Source organism: Lemur catta, chromosome 4 (genome assembly GCF_020740605.2).
Source record: "Lemur catta isolate mLemCat1 chromosome 4, mLemCat1.pri, whole genome shotgun sequence".
In the NCBI taxonomy this organism is placed as follows: Eukaryota; Metazoa; Chordata; class Mammalia; order Primates; family Lemuridae; genus Lemur; species Lemur catta.
The window spans coordinates 73,200,303-73,218,665 of record NC_059131.1 but is presented as its reverse complement, the minus strand read 5'-3'; the positions used below and the strand labels follow the sequence as shown (position 1 = coordinate 73,218,665).

General features: G+C 33.9%; 1 protein-coding gene across 7 annotated transcripts in view; it reads left to right on the top strand.

The window, feature by feature from the left end:
• Positions 1-18,363, top strand: part of REV1 (REV1 DNA directed polymerase) — an 87,244-nt gene that overhangs the window by 48,602 nt on the left and 20,279 nt on the right. For 4 of the 7 annotated variants that reach the window (XM_045550224.1, XM_045550228.1, XM_045550225.1 and 1 more), the window contains 6 exons: positions 1,041-1,193; positions 3,857-4,566; positions 6,922-7,029; positions 8,430-8,546; positions 12,985-13,093; positions 17,437-17,565. In XM_045550224.1, coding sequence (XP_045406180.1) covers positions 1,041-1,193; positions 3,857-4,566; positions 6,922-7,029; positions 8,430-8,546; positions 12,985-13,093; positions 17,437-17,565 — 1,326 coding nt within the window. Of the gene's footprint in view, positions 1-1,040; positions 1,194-3,856; positions 4,567-6,921; positions 7,030-8,429; positions 8,547-11,060; positions 11,225-12,984; positions 13,094-17,436; positions 17,566-18,363 lie in introns of those variants that run through there. The other 3 variants (XM_045550226.1, XM_045550231.1, XM_045550230.1) reach the window with 3 other exon arrangements.

Genomic DNA, 18,363 nt, shown 5'->3' with positions numbered 1-18,363 from the left:
TTCACAGCTGTAGACTCAGTATTTTTAATTGCTTTCTGTAATCCAATTCAGTCGTTTCTTACATGGTTATTTTTTAAAGATGTTTTGTGGCATGCCATTTAAGAAAATAAAAATGTCAAAACTCGGATTTATGAGACAATAGGAAAAGTATTTTTAGTTTGTTATTTAGTAATTAATTTTTTTCCTAAATAATTGATGACTTCCTTTGTATGTATTTTAGGTTTAAAAACCAGAAATATTTTTGAAATATTTCCTAATACTTAAGGAGCCTGTTTCAAAATTTGGATGATAGCATAAGCATATTGGTTGGTTATTTTTAAATTTGAAGTGAAAATGATATTTTTAAAGATACAGTGGATAACTCAATTTATTAGAAATCAGTTTAAGACAGCTTAAATTAGTTTTAAAGTACAAAAGGAAATAGACATTTGGGAGTTTCAGATAAAGTGCCAGTACTGCCTAGTACCACAATCATGATATTCCCCTGAATATTAGTGGTCATGTTTGACATGTAGTGCACATTTGGTCTCGGATGTGTGGGGTAGCTTCTGTGCTCTTAGAATTCATAGCTTCAAATGGCCTTGTCTCTTATCATTCTTATACACATAAAAATATTATAAATTATTTATTACTCTTAAAGCTGAGGTTTTTTATCTTACAGTTTTTCACATTTAGTAGCCCTAACATGAATTGTGGAAATTGAGAATCTTCATTCAGTTTACTTATCCTGGAAAAGCTTAAGATGAAATTTGTAAGATGAAATTTGATAGTCTTAGTGATTCTATGTTACCAGTTAACAGGGGATAGCAGTAAATATTCAAGTCATGAAGATTAGAATATTGACTAGTCCAGCTCTGTGCTTGCAGGTTTTCTCACCCCACTCTAAGATCATACTGTATTAGGATCACTAAAACAACAAGAAGGAATAAACAATGGCCTGTTGTTGGTGAAATACTTCGGTCTTCAAGAGCATTGATTTTTCATGAGGCTCATTTTCACCAAGTATTGAACTCTAAATTGGTGTTGCTTTTTTGTTTCAGCATCAAAGCTGGACGACTCCTCTCTTGCATTCCATATCAGCTGTACACCAAGCAGTCCAATGTGCAGAAAGGTCTCAACTTTAATCCTGTATGCAAACCCGAGGATCCGGTGCCAGGTCCAAGCAATATAGCCAAACAGTTCAACAACAGGGTGTAAGTTTGTCTAGTTTGGGAATACTACAAAGCTGGTTTTTAGCAGTGAGTACAGCCCATTCTCTGCTGAAGACATATTTTTATGATGAAAGTTTCATAAATAAAATGTAACAAGTTTTTCCAGTCATACTAGATTCTTACGTTATACTAATGGATCTTAAATTATTAGATTTTTTTCATGGATTTTCATGAAAGTAATTATTCCCCACAAGTAATTTTTTATGGAATGTTGCTTTCTCAAAAACTGAACTGACTACACAAGCTATACTTTTGTTGTGTGCCATGCATAGACAATTCAAGAAAATATTAACATTTCTAGGTTATTTTTGAAAAATTTAAAATTTATAGTTCTAAATTTGTAAATATTTTATCTCAAGGAAGTGTAGTTGATGAGCCTTGGTTATAGAATTGGGAATGAATCTAGACTTTATTTCATGTGGCTGATTTTAAAAAAAAATATTGATTTGAGCTTTAATTGTGATAATCCTAGGTAAATTGGCTTCACAATTAATTGGTGTGTTGCCTTAACTTGTATATCAGGTGGTTCATTGTCATTAGCCTTCTCCTTATTTATTAAATTGCTTGCTCTGGGAATTGGATATATTTTTTCCAGAAGACTAAGAGTCCAATTAACCTGGAAGGATCCAATATCACTACTTTCTGTAATTTTTGTTGTTGTCATTTGTTATTTAACTTTTACTCATTTATAAGCATATTCAGGGGTTTTTTATGTTACCTAAAACTTTTAATTTTTTTAATGTAATGTCAAGGTGTACAACATATAATATCAGAAAACCTTTTCACAGAATACATAGCTTTGTTTTTTTTTCTTACTCTCACTAATAAGAGTATAAAATAGAAATATGCTTTCTCAAATTCTCCTTTGTGACAATTTTAGGAAGAATATACCTATTAGATTTTACTTTTTTAATATATTTATGGCATTGCCTAAGAAATATATATCTACCAGTGATATTCCCAGTATATTTATTTAATAGCTACTTTGCAAGTGTCCATTTGTCTAGGCTGAGAAACTATAGTACAAGAAGAATGTATATTGACTATTTTTTTGCCAGTCTATGCATTTCTGTTGTGTGTGTTGCTGTTATGCATGTAAAGAATCTTAATGTTTTTGGCAAGGAAAACAAGATGTAAGACTTTTCTGACTTACTACATCACTCCGGTTGTTTACTGAGTTGTTTTTTTTTTTTTGGTATGTTCAGTACATTTTGTAAATTTCTTTGAAATGTTGTTATATAATTTTTTGTTCCCTTGATTTCTGTTTATCTCAAGGAGCAGACTTTCTCTGACAGATTAGGTTTTCTTTTTTTCTTCTTTTAACCATTTCCAGTTTGTCCTCTTTTTCCCTTTCACTGGTGTGATCATATGTGAGGATTGGATCTACTCAAAGTTGCCCGTCATGTTCCATGAGATGGTTAGTCAGAGCCCAAGCCAACCCAGAAATGGGTGGTAATGTTTAGCTTCTGACTCATGTGACTTTTTTGTGTAGTCAGACTGTAATTACTGATAAACCAAGTTGTTATTAGAATGAGTGACTTTAGACAAAACTTGATAATTTCACCTGTACCCTGGTACTATGTATGGCATCCTTCATCTTGTGCCTGAGCTATGATTGGATTGATGCTGTGGACATTTCCAAGTAGAATGAATTACTGCTCTGTAATTCAGGGTTTTGTTTTTTGTTACTTAGATGATTCTTATGAATGCAAATTTTGTCTTTATTTCCAAGCATTATTAAACAAACATCTAGAGGAGCCAGGATGTAAATTTAGCATGATATTTGTTACAGGTCCCGCATTTATAATCCTGTCATCAGGAAACTTGGTCCAGATTCCCTTGGACCACTCTGGCATCTAAATGTGCTTTTCTTAGAAATGAAATGTCATTTCCCTTGTCAATAGGGCAAGTCCTCATTTTTCTCATTATAAATTTTATTGAATAACCCCCACATGTTTCTAGATATAAATTTTACTGAATTACTCTCACATATTGACCCGGTTCTTACTTTTTATCTACTTCTACAGCAGTCAGCTCCATTAATGGGTTAGTCAATATAGTCTGAGTTTTTTTCCTGACTGAACCTAAGTGGCCTCACAACTTTGATCCCATTGTAACAGTATTGGATTTAAAGTGTTTTATAGTTTCCTACATAAAAACTAAAACTAGGAGTAAGAATTCAAATAAAGTTTTTAATCCATTTTTGTCGAAGTTATTCATGTTAATTCAGCAAATATTTTTTGACTGTGTAATAAATGCTAAGCACTGTGCTTAAGAACTGGGCATTTAGAGCTTATAGATTCTAGTTAATTTTTTTGTGAGAAAAGTAATTGAAAACAGGTTTTTTGGTTTTTCTTCAACAATAAAGATTCCATTGTATTTCTTCTTTGCGACTATCTGAAATGAAAATTCTTTAAAAACTAAAAGGCTGTTATTCTAGAATTTTCCTAGTTACCTTGCTACTTTGTTCTAGGGAAGAATTATCTTTTGTCGGTCAGGATAGAAAATATAAAGTATGTGGTTTAATTTTTAGTTTTTAAAGAGAGAAATATCAAAATGTGTGCCACCAAGAAAACATTTAAATGAAAAAATTATTTTGGCCTAAACGTCAGACCTTTTTAACTTAATTTTTTTTCCTACTTTAGAAATCACATAATTAAAAAGATTGAGACAGAAAATGAAGTCAAAGTCAATGGAATGAACAGTTGGAATGAAGAAGATGCAAAAAATGATTTTAGTTTTGTGGATCTAGAGCAGACCTTTCCAGGAAGGAAACAAAACGGAGTTCCGCATCCCAGAGGGAGCACTGCTATTTTTAATGGACACACTCGTAGCTCTAATGGTGCCTTAAAGACACAGGATTGCTTGGTGCCCATGGGCAACAGTATTGCCAGCAGGCTTTCTCCAGACTCTGCGCAGGAGGAGGAGAAGGCTGAGAAGAGCAGCACTGACTTTAGAGACTGCACTCTGCAGCACTTGCAGCAAAGCACCAGAAACACAGATGCTTTGCGGAATCCACACAGAACTAATTCTTTCTCATTATTGTCTTTGCACAGTAACACTAAAATCAATGGTGCTCACCACTCCACTGTTCAGGGGCCTTCAAGCACAAAAAGCACTTCCTCAATACCTACTCCTAGCAAAGCAGTACCTTCAGTGCCATCCAAACCTTCAGACTGCAGTTTTATTTCAGACTTCTATGCTCATTCAAGACTGCATCACATATCAATGTGGAAGTGCGAATTGACTGAGTTTGTCAATACCCTACAAAGACAAAGTAGTGGTATCTTTCCAGGAAGGGAAAAGTTAAAAAAAATGAAAACAGGCAGGTCTGCACTTGTTGTAACTGACACAGGTAGATACTAAAATTGTTTTCTTAAGAAACAGTCATGCTTGGTCATTTGTTCTTATGTTATTGGTATTCTGATCAATACTAAGTTCTTATAAGTCTCTAGGAATGTCAGGTTATATAAATTACAGTAAGTATAATAGATTATAGAAAACGTTCTTATTTATTAAAATATTTTTTAAACAATTAGATTTAATTGTGGCTAACTGAAAATTTTCAGGTATTTTAAACAGTAACGTGGTTGGGATTCTCAGCATTCATTCTTCATGTAGACTTTTATCAGTTGAATTTTGAACTGTGTAAATATAACATATATTCAGTGCTTAAACTCCCATAAGAATGAAATTGGTTTGGTAAGAGTAATTGTTAATTTCTAGAGGTTTGCATCATAATGATTTTTAAATAATTTTGAGATATAGAATTAACAAAAATTACAGGGATAAACTTTTAGTAATATAAAGTATTTTCACATCTAAGTAGATTGGTTAATTGTATTTTGGCTATTAGTACTTTCCTCGTCATCAAAAACAGATGCATGCAACAATAGCAGGCTACATTTCTGTGCCAGTCATCATAAATTAGTATCTGGTTTGAGGTTTTAGTTGCTGTTGCAGATATAGGGTTTTTTTTAGCAGGAGAGATTGCAGAGGTTATCTAGTATTACCCTTTAACTTACAGCTGCGGAGGCTGAGGTACAAAAAAGCTTGTGGTTCTGTTCTAGAAAGTGAAAGGATCTCTTCTTTTGGGTTTTTTTCTGTTACATTTTATTGTGTTTGATGTATTCCTATGTGTTTTAGTCAAAAACTTTTGGTATTTGTGAAGTATTTCAGAATAATGTTATAGATATTGGATTATCCTTACATTATATCTTGGCCTTGTAATCGGAAGGTCATTTATTATAATTGTGAGTGCTTCAAAGAACTATTATGAATTAGTTTCATAAATGGGAATAAAATGAGAAATTTTGGTATTGTGTGGAAACATTTGGTAGATACTTGGTTTGTGCATTCTGTACTACAATGTTTAAAACCCTTATTTTGGGTTGTTTATGTTTATAGAATACTTCTTAAAAATACGTTTATACCGCAAAATTGTGATTAAGATTTATTTTATAAATCATTTCTTGAGGTAATATAGAAGGTAGCAAGGAAGTACTTGGCTTTGGTGTTAGATAGCTTAGCCTGAATCCCAATCCTGGCTCTGCCACTGTCACTCTGCAGGACCATGGGCAAGTTAGTGGACCTTTCTGAGCCTCAGTTTCCTCTCTGCAGAGGAGTGATAGATACTCAGTGATGTTTTGCCTCATGGGGTTGTGAGCTTAAGAAAACATGAACAAAGGTTCAGTGCCTTGAACATTGTGAGAACTAGATAAATGCTATCATGGTCACAGTTTGGTAAATGGAGTGATCCAAAACCTTTGGGGGTAAGTCTAAGTTTTTAGAAGCCTATTATGAAGACTATCCCTCATTGCTAACATTCTTAAACCTATCTAAGGAAAACTCCTTCATGGAATCAGAACAAGCTCGGGGTTACTTCTTGTGTATCTTGGGAGGACTAGGGGAGAAGGCTAAGAATGAGACTGATGATAGAGAAAAGCTCTGGTTTTGTCTGTATTAGGGTTAAAATAACCTTAATGAATCTGTGTAGCTTAGGTGATTAGAAGCCATTGTCCATAGGAGAGGACACTCACCTTTATCTCCTTAAATGTGGCATATGTGCTTCAGAGCTGATTTTTAGTAGTATTTAATGGTGTAAGGAGAAAAAAATCCTTTAGTATAAAGATTTTTGTTTTATGGACAATTTTTAAAGCATATCTACTTAGAACAGCAGCATGGTAATCTGAAGGTTCTGAAATCAGACTTCTTGGGATTGAATCACATCTCAGGCACTTAGTAATAGGCTGTGAAGTTAGCTTCACAGAACTCAACGTATGAAAATACCTTCATACACACATTAATAAAATAATCACAGAAATAATTTTAAGATAAGTTTTCATAAACTATTTTAATTGACAATTATTAGAACATAGGCTAGGAAAACATGGTATCTTCACTATTTATTTATCTATCATCTATTTGTCTATCTCGTTTATCTAGCTGCCTTTCACTATTGACCAAGATTCCCCAATTGCTTTAAAATTATGTTAGGAAACTAAATTTTTATCTCTGAATTACTTTTAGACCTAAAGAAACTTAAATTTGGCTTCTGTTGAAACAGTAGAAATAATCTAGTAGATTCTTTAATTTTTAAAACTCTATCCCACTTGTAAGCATCTTTTAAATATTTCTAAAATTAACTAGACCTAATTTTTTTAATGTTAAAAATTAGTTTGGGGTTTGAATACTCTCTTTTTCCTTCTAGGAAATATGTCAGTATTGAGTTCACCCAGACATCAGAGCTGTATAATGCATGTTGATATGGATTGCTTCTTTGTATCAGTGGGTATACGAAATAGACCAGATCTCAAAGGTCTGTATTCTTGTTTATGTTTTAAGAAAATTGATAACATTGTTACAAATATATATTCAAAGGGGTCATAAAATCTTTTAAAAAAGATATTTATCCTGATTTTACTTGGGAAAATCTGCTTCCTTCCGAATTTTCTGTATTCCATTATCAAGAAAGATGTAGGGAAATTAGAAAATTTTTCCTTCTTCCCAAAGACATCAAGTCTTAAGGGGAGAATATTCATCTTCAGCTGAAGGATATGTTATCAATGACTAATACAGGCAGGGACCCATGTTGGGCAGTTTCTGTATTTTTCTGTATTCTTACTTTGTTAATGGAATTTTATGGTAGCCTATATGTTTGAGACTTGTGTCCCTATGCTTTCTTAGAGCAAAGAACTTGATTAATTGTCCTGATGCAGGTGAACATCCTTCCTTTTTTATTGTAGAATAACTTTGTATTATTGAATAGTGCTAAAATATATTGTCCTTCTTGGTAGTCTTTGTTTTAATGAAATTTCAGATATTTGTGAGCTAGTCAATACTTTTTAAAATATTCTGGAGTTTTCAGTAATTATCTCTAGAGAAAACTATTAGCATTTTCTTCTGAGAGTCAGTTCTTCCCTTAAGTGAAAAATAATTATGCCACAGAAGCTGCTGGGTTAAAATCAGGGCTTTAGTTTATATGACTAGTTGCTGCTCCAGCTCCGAAAGTTTTTAGAATGTTAAGTAATTGATTTTCCTAGAGTAATTTTATAATGCATTGTTGATTTTTTTTTTTTTTTGGTCCTCACAGCAAATACATTCAATAAATATATATGAATTATCCATGCTATTGCTTTACAAGATATGGTTATCTTGTTACTTATCACACACAAAAGGAAATGATACATGAAAGTAACTTTATAGCTAAAGCAAAAACTGATGGGCTGTATATTCATGTTTGATGGTCAGATTGTGATTCCTAGGCATATATATTTAGTTTTTCTTGCTGTAAAATTGAAAAATTAGTATAGATGTTAACCCTACTGTTATGATACCAGAAATATTAAAAAATCTATATATATTTAATGTTTTTCTTTCTTTCCTCAAGCCTCCAGTCTGAATCTAGTATCTGAGTTGCCTGTTTTCTACTATAAGAAATAATACAAAACCATGGAAAGCTAAATGACAGTGCTATTTTAGGTTGAATAAATGTATCAGAATTGTTACAAATAGTTTACTTTTTTGGAGGTGCTAAAAAACTTAGATTATGTTTGCATGGTGATTAATAATCTTAACTATGAGCTTCTTTAAAGATTAATGCCTAAATAAAGCTAAAGAAAAATGCCATAATTTAAAAATCATTGGAAAAATTTTCCTTTACATGTTGTTAACATTCCTGTACTCAGATTTGGAAATAATTTAATCTTTTCCTCACAGGAAAACCAGTGGCTGTTACAAGTAACAGAGGCACAGGAAGGGCACCTTTCCGTCCTGGCACTAACCCCCTACTGGAGTGGCAGTACTACCAGAATAAACTCCTGAAAGGCAGAGCAGGTACAAATGAGCTCCCTTTGAAGTTTTAGTGCTCCTGTGGACAACTGGATTTTACTGTTGATGCTGCCGTCATAGGAATGAAAACAGAGTTGTAGTAATAATTAGCTTATTCATTCAAGAGTTTTAAGGATATCTGTGATATCTTAAAGCAAAATCTGAATGTAATAGAAATGACTGGTTTATAGTTACTCTTTGTTGAATTGGATAGTGATATTTTCCTGGAACAGGAAGTGAAGAATGTTTTAAAAGATGTGATTAATTTGCTTTGTATAAGATTAGATTGGAGATTAAAAGTATGGATATCATTTTATAGAAACCTCTGCCTAACTTGAGAGTAAATTACTAGTCATTTTGTCATTGTGTCACAGTAAGGACACTGAAGTTTGTGTTGCTCAAGATTTGTATGAGGAAGGTGGAATAAGAAACAGAACTTTAAGTTATTGGAATAAGAATGTAAACAAACACCAGTAATCATTTCCTGTGTCTTTTATTGAACCTATTTTATATGAGAAGCAACATGTTTTTTCCTCTCTTGGCTTTTACATTTTGGATATCAATAAACAAAAATCATAAGTTACACTAGTCATACCACTTAATTAAGATTTTTATGTGTCTATTACCTTTTTTCCCCTGAGTAAATTTGCTGATAAATGTTTGCATAGAAATTAATTCTTTTGTACAGATCAGTTTCCTCATGGATGTCTTGCAAAGCCAAAAAAAATTTTTTTTTAATTAGTCTTTCAGAAAAATATTAATCAGAAACTAGTCAGCAGTTAGATATACAGTGAAATGGAAGACACGCAGTTTGGTTTTATCCCAGTTACTTCATTTCCCTTGTTTGTCAGTTATAAAACCTTGGGCATATTTTTAAAGTAACCCCAGTGAAATTAAGATAAAAGGAAAGCCAGTGGACATCTCTGAGGACCTTTTTTGGAGATTATAGTCTTTTTGTTGGCTTTAATTATCTATTTACATGGTATAAATATGAACGAAAATAATTGTAGATACATATTTATGCTTTTGTGTACATATATTTTCCAAGTTTTCCAAAGGTTACTTTTGGTCTTTAAATCTTTTCAGAGACTTTTGAGATTCTAGAATTTGTGTCATGAGTAGATCTTGGGGTAGCTATTATTGAACTGGTTGAGATTTAGTTGTATTGTGGTATGGGGTAGTTTCTCAAGTATTGGTAGTTTGGTTTTGTGGTAGGTTGGTTTTTCTTTTTGTATTTTCTATGTGGTATTAAAAAGATAAAATCTTTAAGTTCGGATACAAGACATAAGTAGCTTAAGGAAGTAAGTACACAATACTTGTCACATATTGGGCACTTAGTAAATGCTGAATGAATGTTGAAAGAACAAAAATACCATATGTACAGATGCCATAGGGTCTCCTAGTTACTCAGCGCTCGGTTTCTGGGTTGTTTGTTATACATGTCCTGATATCAGCAGTCGACATCTAGAATTTTGACCTTGGCAAGCATGCGTTCTTAGGAGCAGCAGAGAGCTAGTCCTCTTTTGTCTCTCCTTTCATCACAAACAATCTGACCATAAATGATTTATTAACAGAATACTGTTGTTGGTTACTTAATTGTCTTCATCAATTTAGCGACCAGATTTTTTAGAACATTTTAATGACCTTTTATAATTTACATCCCCTTTACATCTAGATTTGGGTGGTAAACCAGAAGATAAATTTTAGGAGAAATATTTAAATTTTACTTGCCATTGAAAATGGTCAAAAGTAGATTTTCTTTTCACTAGAATAGGTGAATATCATTGCTTTGTATTTTATACTCTTGCTTTAACTTGATGTCATTCACTTTTATATCCTAAGCCTTTGACCCATTAGGAGCTCACCAAAATCTTTGCTACATATAAAATGAACAGACTGTCCTGTATTGTAAAATTTGATTACAACTAAGCTTGTGCTCAGAACTTGTTTTTTCAGTGCCTTTGTTCCACTTTCCTTGTTATTTCCTAATCTATCTTTCTCTGGGTCATTATTGTTAATAGGCATGGCACCAAATATAAAAATATGGAAGATCAATGTAGGAATCTTTGGCTTTTGTGCACTATCTTTTAAATAAAATCAATTCTCATGTTTTAGCTTATATATCTGGTGAAGTATCAGAACAAATAGCATCTTTAGTCCTTTTTAAAACTTTAGTTTCTCAGTCATCATATTAAAAATACTCTTTAATTAGACCAGAATAACCAGGGGATCTCATCCATCCATGACTTCCTTTGGAAGATGCTTCTTGAGCAATACTCAGTAGTGACACTTCTCATTGATGATCTCACTATTTGGAACCATTTATGGTCCAAGTTTCATGGTTGGGGCCTTTTACCCCTTCCTGGATTCCCAGGGTGCAGATGTTTTCTATCCCTTCAACAACTTCAGTTTTCATTCTACAGAACAACAGTTTTTAAAATCGTATTAGTCATAGATTTATTCTCAGCGATTTCTTTTTCACAGACTTGGGTCCTGGCCTCTGATTTCTCCAACCGTTCCTCCACATTCTCCATGTGCCCGTCTAGTTTGTCAAGTTTTGATGAGCAGTTCTCTACTTTGCCCTCCAGTGAGGACAGTGTATCCCTGCATTTCCCTGAATCTCACATGAAGCAACTCACTCCGCTCGTGGAGGGACCCACGCACTCTGCTGCACTGTGGAACAGGTCAGCCAGCCCAGTGAAGAGGAACACGATGGTGCTGCCTCTCAGGCCAGGGCGTTGGGGGCGCATGGACCACAGAGACTGTTCTTACCTCAAACATAAGTTTTCTGTAATTTCCAATCTTAGGTTAACTAGCCCTTCAGATATCAAAGTCACATAACTCTCTAATTTTTAAGGCATAACTCATGGTTATACCTTTAAAAGGCAGCTGGTTGTTTGTGGCAGTTCAAGCTTCAACACTCCTTTTTTGGGGTCTAGTAGCACCCTCTGTTGAACTGTGACACTGACAATCCTGAAATTCTTACAGATTTTCAGCATAGATTTAATGGACTATTAAAATTTATACTTAGCCTTTTAAGACCCTTCAGAAAGGGTAATCTGTTCTGCATTCTGTCTTTAATTTATAATAGTGTAGCATATGTTATTCACATTATGTCAAACCATAGCTCACGTTATGTACTCTGCTGGTTTTTTGTTAGTTTGTTTTGGTGCAAGTAGGATTTGACCCCATGAGATGCCAGTGCTCAGAGTTTGATTTGCATTTATGCTGTGTGTGTATGCGTGCTGAAATCCAGAAATGTTTGTAGGGGTTGCATAGTTAGGTGAAAGATGTTGCTGATTTCTGGTCAAACCAGGGAGAGTTGTTTTCGCCCACGAAGCCAGAAACTTTGCCATGTTTCTCTGGTAGTGCATTAACTTAGCTGATTTTTCATGGAATGTTAAATGTAAGAGAAATGCTGGGGTTGTTAGTTATATATTGTTACTGTATACTCAAAATAGGTTTGTCTAGAATTAGCTGAACTGATGTATTTTGGTCTTGTTTTACTAATGGTATTTTTGTTTATAATAGTAGTGATATGGCTGAGATTGTGTTTTTAGAATGTGATGTTTTTTACAGCGTACTCATCTTGGATCCTAATAGTATTATCCCAAGACACTTATGACTGAAGTTGTGTTTTAAACTATTTCTCAATTACTAGGGAAGCTAAAGGTGGTAAAGGAAGTAAAGTGGCATGCAGCCAATAGGCTCTCTAGATTGTGTGCTTTTGTATTCTTGTATATTAAGAGATATTGGTGAACTGTACTGTTTAGCTAGAGTTGTGTTCTGTAAAGCAATTGGTATTCTGATCACATTTGAGTGTTTTTAATTGAATATGCATTGTTAAACCAAAAGTAGAATTACCTGAAAGGTGGGGTATTGTTGTGAAGCTCTTTTGCCTGATGTGTGTGTGTTTAAAAGCAAAAGCTTGAATTTAGGATGAAACCTCTTTATGGTATGTGACCTACTAAATTATTGTTTGATCAAATGGCTGGTAGGAATTTGATGTTTGTTGAACATGTTAATTAGCTTTAAGTTCTACAGATAGTTCTTTTAGGAAACAGCAAAGAACATTCGAAGAAATTTATATTTTCCATTATCTTTTTCCCATTACAGAAAAGAGGGGGTTCATCTCCCTGTTCACTCCTCATCCTTGCCCACCTCAAGGGACTGTGTGTTATAGGATATTTTATATTTATCTTTTGGTGTATTTTTTAAAAATCTCTATTAAAACAGGACATTTGGAATTTATGATAAGTTTTTGACTGCTGATGAAGAATATAATAGAAGCAACCTATTCTAGAGTTGTAGAGTTTTCTTTTATTAGATATGGAGATAATACCAATAGCTATATTTGGAATTTACTCAACATTTATATATGAAAGAAATGGAAAACAAATTTCTGGAATAAACATATAATCATTAAATTTTATTATTTTTAAAGCAGATATACCAGATTCATCTATGTGGGAGAATCAAGATTCTGCACAGATAAATGGAATCGATTCTGTTTTGTCAAAGGCTGAAATTGCATCTTGTAGTTATGAAGCCAGGTATGTAGCAGTTAAGTGTATTGTAATTCTTAGTGAATAATTTGGTTAATCATTTTTATATGATCTTTTGATGTGGATTCAGTCAGGCCAATGATTTAAGTATTTTACAGATGTGATATAGAAAGAAATATTTTTAGCCTTAATCCCTTCAGTTACCCGCTCCCCTTCTCAACAAATCCTAGATAACTTTAAATAAATAACCTAATAGTTCCCTTATGAGAACCAGTAGGCCCTACAGTGGAAACCAGAAGAAATTGGCATTGGTTATTTTTATTTCTTTCGAAGCACTAAATTAAAGAATTAGATTTTTTTGAATGTGAGAAGACCTTAATATTTGTCTACACTAATCTTTTTTTTGAGATAAGGTCTTGCTTTTTTATCTGGACATGAGTACAGTGGTGTGATCATGGCTCACTGCAACCTCAAACTCCTGGGCTCAAGTGATCCTTGCACCTCAGCCTCCCGAGTAGCTGGGACTACAGATGCATGGCACAATGCCCAGCTAATTTTTCTAATTTTTTGTAGATACTGGGTCTTGCTGTGTTGTTCAGGCTTGTCTTGAACTCCTGATCTCAAGTGATCCTCCTGCCTCAGCTTCCCAAAGTGCTGGGATTACATGTGTGAGCCACCACCCCTGGCCCAGAGGGAGTAATAATTAATTTTAAAAAGTCTCTTTTCTTTTGAAGTCTTTCTTTCTTTCTTTCTTTCTTTTTTTTTTTCTTTCCAGGTAACCAAACACAGACATTTTTGTCTTTATAACACAGTAAGCACTTTCACGTTTTTGGCAAGTGTTATTCAGTAATTACAAAAAGAAATAGGGTTTTGAATCAGTTATATTTTTCAGTCTTGATTCAAAGTTGGGTTTATTCAAGCAAGTACAATCTGAACAAAAAATATTTGAATTCAATATCATCTAACCAGAATAGTTTGTTTAAAATTTTGGTAATTATTTTATTAAAAGAATATTGAACTAAAAAAGCATTATCCACAAACATGCATGATTCCAAAATATTTTAAATTGTTTTCCTTTTGTGATATGTCAAAATTTTACTCCCAGGATAACTTTGCCTTTCACATTAACAGAATTATGTTTCAATCTTTTTTATTGTCAGTTGATAATGTGGCCAAGGAATTGAAACTTACTTTAATAAATGATAATTAAGTGCATTTGACTTTTTGTGCTACTATTTATTAGCACAGGCACTTTAGAGCTGAGTTTATGTTGTGCTCCATAGGGTAGTCTCTTTTCACCCACTGTTACTGAATGGTGACTTGGGCTTCTGGTGGCTAGATGGTTGTGTTCAGTGTCTGGAGGGCATGATGAAGCCCAGAAATACTCTCTCAGTCCTTGAGTTTTTCCAGTTAGTGAAATGAGAGCTCCACCCTTGCCATGCTGCCTCTGCAGAGTCTGCCTTCATACCTAGTCTCCCCAAGATGAATGCCTACAGGGAATGTCAAGGCTTCCTCGAGGATGGAAGTGCTACCAGCTCCTGATGGCTTTGGACTCCAAGAGCCACAGTTGTGTCTAGGCACTAGGCTTCTGTTGGTGTTTGGATGATAACTGTCAAGTTTAATGGCTTACAAAATAATTGGGTTGACAATATATGAGGGCCAAATACTACATAGCAAGCCATGTAAGGGCCACTTAAATGGCAAATTTTTATTTTAAGGAAATGCATAAAGTGATAAAAATGAATTCGAGTGTAAATTGGAAAATCCCACAGCTATGGGTTTTTGTCATTTCATTGTCATTTTTCATTTTCTAGAAGACTATTACTAATGAAAGTATCTAAAAAACAGTTTCTGTGTACTTGTTTTTGTGGCTGTCTGCTGAGCGTATTTCCCTTAGATGAGAAAATATTTTAAACAAGTATAATTAATAATTGTATCAGAAAAATGTTTCTGGGGTTGGAGTGAGGATGGTCATTCCCGTTTTATGCATTGGTGAGTTTTGAATAGATAGAACCTAATAATGGGACCAGCAAAGGATGGAATGTGAATATGAGATGGTAGAAATCATACAAACATAGAGTGTGTATATATATGTAGGTCACAGTATGCATTACTATTGGTAATTTAACTCATATTTACTGTAAAGAACAAGCTTTATACATAAGAAGTGAGAAGGTAGATATGTGGATGAACAGGTAATGATATGCAGATACTCTAGAATCATAGAATTTTAAGATCAAATAATTTTTAAATCTCTATTTTCACATGCTTTTGTAAGGACTCTACTGTGCTTGCTTATTAGTGATACAGATGTCTTTTAGTAAGTTGAATGGATAGTGACAGTGGTTCGATGGTAATTTTTTATGTTGTCTAATCCAGCACCAAATACAATTGTCTGAACAAAGAATATTTCCAGAAAGAGTATATCCTATGCACTTTAAACCTCAAATGAACTATTGTTGCAGCATACATTGATGAAGTATTGGTTATCCTGCAGGGGATTTTAGCTGCAAGGAATAGATTAGTCATAGTAATGAAGAGTCACTTCAGACTTTTTTTGTAATTGTCTTTACTTACTTATTTTCTGTGAAACAAATCTAATTTCCTAACCGTCAACTCAAGATGCTTTGCTTCCCTTAGTTATGTGAAGCCTCTTAGGTTTTCCTTTTTTATTTGTAACTTCTTTATAGTATCTAGTAGTTCTTAAACATTTCTTTCTGGGTAATGTGCATGAGTACATAAATAAATGTACTGTATTTTTCTGAGTAATGTGCCTCTGAAAATTTTTGTGTAAATGAAAACCTTGAAAATGAAATTATTTTCAAATATTAATAAGAACATGGTATATTCATAGGAATTATATAACACATTACTGTAAAAAGGAATAACTACCTTTAATAAGCTTAGCTTTTACATGCTGAACCTATATATCTGGTACTATTATTCCCTGAAGTTTATCCTTTTCAATACTAGACCTTTTTTCTGCTTTAATTATTTTTGATAACTTTTCTAAACCATGTATGCTTCTATATGTATGTCTAAACTATTTTATATAGATACATACACACACTTCTGGGTCAGTAAAACAAGGCCTGTTGACTATAAATCATCCTTTGCTAGGACAGGGCTGGATCATCCTCAGGAATAGCATGAGGTCTGTTTTATCTACTGTCTTATACCAAGCACCTCACAAAATGCCTGAGACATAAGAATTGTTTACCATTCTGTTTGTCAGTCTTTAATTCCTTTACTATCATTTTTCCTTCCTATTAGATTTCTCTCATCTACTAGGGACTTAGCAGTGAGACAGTTTATTATTGTTTTTGTGTACATAAAATGCATGTATACAAAATTTTTTGCATATACCTCTGAGTAACTTGGAGGATTCTTCCTTCTTGGCTCTCAATGGTGATCTCAATGCTGGGCGGGTACCAGAGGCCTCTGAGTAATTAAAGACTATTTGTATATATGTTTCTTAAAATAGGGCATACTGTGAAAGCAGTTAGTAAATATTTACTGATGAATGTATAGAATAATCATCATATCATATAATATGTAACTCGGTAAAACATTGCTTTATTATTTTGCTTGTGTTTTTACTATAATATTTTTTCTTGATTCTTTACAGAGTGATAAAATGGAATTTTACTAATTATGTATAATTCCATAATTATAGTTTTGTGCTGAATGCTCCAAATATCAAAGGTAATGTGGGGCATTGAGACACACAGTAGATTTAAAATTTACCATTTTCAATTAGGTCCCTCAAAGTTCTGGAACCCTGGCTCCTGCCCAGAGTGATGTCCTACCATATACAGTGCTGTTGGCATCTCAGCCACTGTGGAGCCACGTCAGGAGCATGGAATTGGTCAATTGGGAATTGGGTGGTAATAGGATGAGTACATTTTGTCTGTTTGTCACATAGCACTGTTTTGTGTAGTTCTTTCGTTTATATTCTTTGTCTTTGGGGGATGAACCCTGGCCAAACGGTGCTGTGCATTAGGGGAAGAAATCCTCTTTTGACAGCACATTCCTGCTCTGTGGTGGTTGTGGTATCACCAGCATATGGCATGCTGGCATCTCTGCAAAGGGGCCAGAGGTCTGAGTCTTAGGAGAAAGCTTCAGATACAGACAAGAGCCAGACCTGGTCTTTTAGTAACATATATGGCACACCTACACTTATTTACACTAATCAGACAATTGTGTGATTTTCCTTTGGGGGAAAAACAAACCTGTAAGTTTTCTTAATGCCTATATTTAGCCCCTAATGAGGATGGAGTTAAATGGAAATTGTAAATTAGTGGCATGGGGAAACATCAGCATATTTGATATTTGATTTTGAGTTTAAAACTTCCTGGTATAACTTCCATTGTGTTTTGTTCTCTCCCCAGACAAGTTGGCGTTAAGAATGGAATGTTTTTTGGGTATGCTAAACAGTTATGTCCTAATCTTCAAGCTGTTCCATATGATTTTCATGCATATAAGGAAGTTGCACGAACAATGTATGAAACATTAGCAAGGTACAGTATGTAATATAGTCATTTTTGTGTCTGTGCTTTTTTTAAATTTATTTTATTTATTTATTTTTTAAGAGACAAGGTCTCCCTCTATAGCCCAGGTTGGAGTGCAGTGGTGCAGTCATAGCTCACTGTACCCTTAGACTCCTGGGCTCAAGTGATCCTCTTGCCTCAGCCTCTCCCAAGTAGCTGGGACTACTGGTTTGTGTGCTACTGTGCCCAGCTAATTTTTCTTTCTTCTTGTTCTTCTTCTTTTTTTTTTTTTTTTTTTTATAGAGACTGTGTTGCCCAGGCTGGTCATCCTGGCCTCAAGTGATCCTCTCACCTCAGCCTCCCAGAGTGCTGGGATTACAGGCTGTTCTACTACTTTTATCTAATATTAAAGATAGTCTAGTTTTCCTTAGGATTGTCAGGGTTACTTTTGCTAGATTTTCCTCTCTCTCTCAGGAATCCTCCTCAGCATCCCATTTTGAGGGCCTTTTTTCTTTGGACAATTTCCAGTTAGCTCAATCTCAAGGGACATTTTTGGATTGCCAGAATTGTTCTGGTGCTTCCTGATGGTGATGTAGAATCTAATTGTTAGCCTGCATAACTTCTAAGTCAGTGGTTCAGTGATTCTAATTTTTTCCCATAGGTCCATGTTGATGAAGGATTGGAATTTTTTTGACCTGGTTATTCTCTTTTATTACATTTGAATTATAGTTTTGTTCAAAATTAGAACTGATGGGTTAATAACGAATAGAGACATTTAAAAACATTTATCTTAAGATAGGTATTTCAAAAGTTTAGTTTAAAAATTAG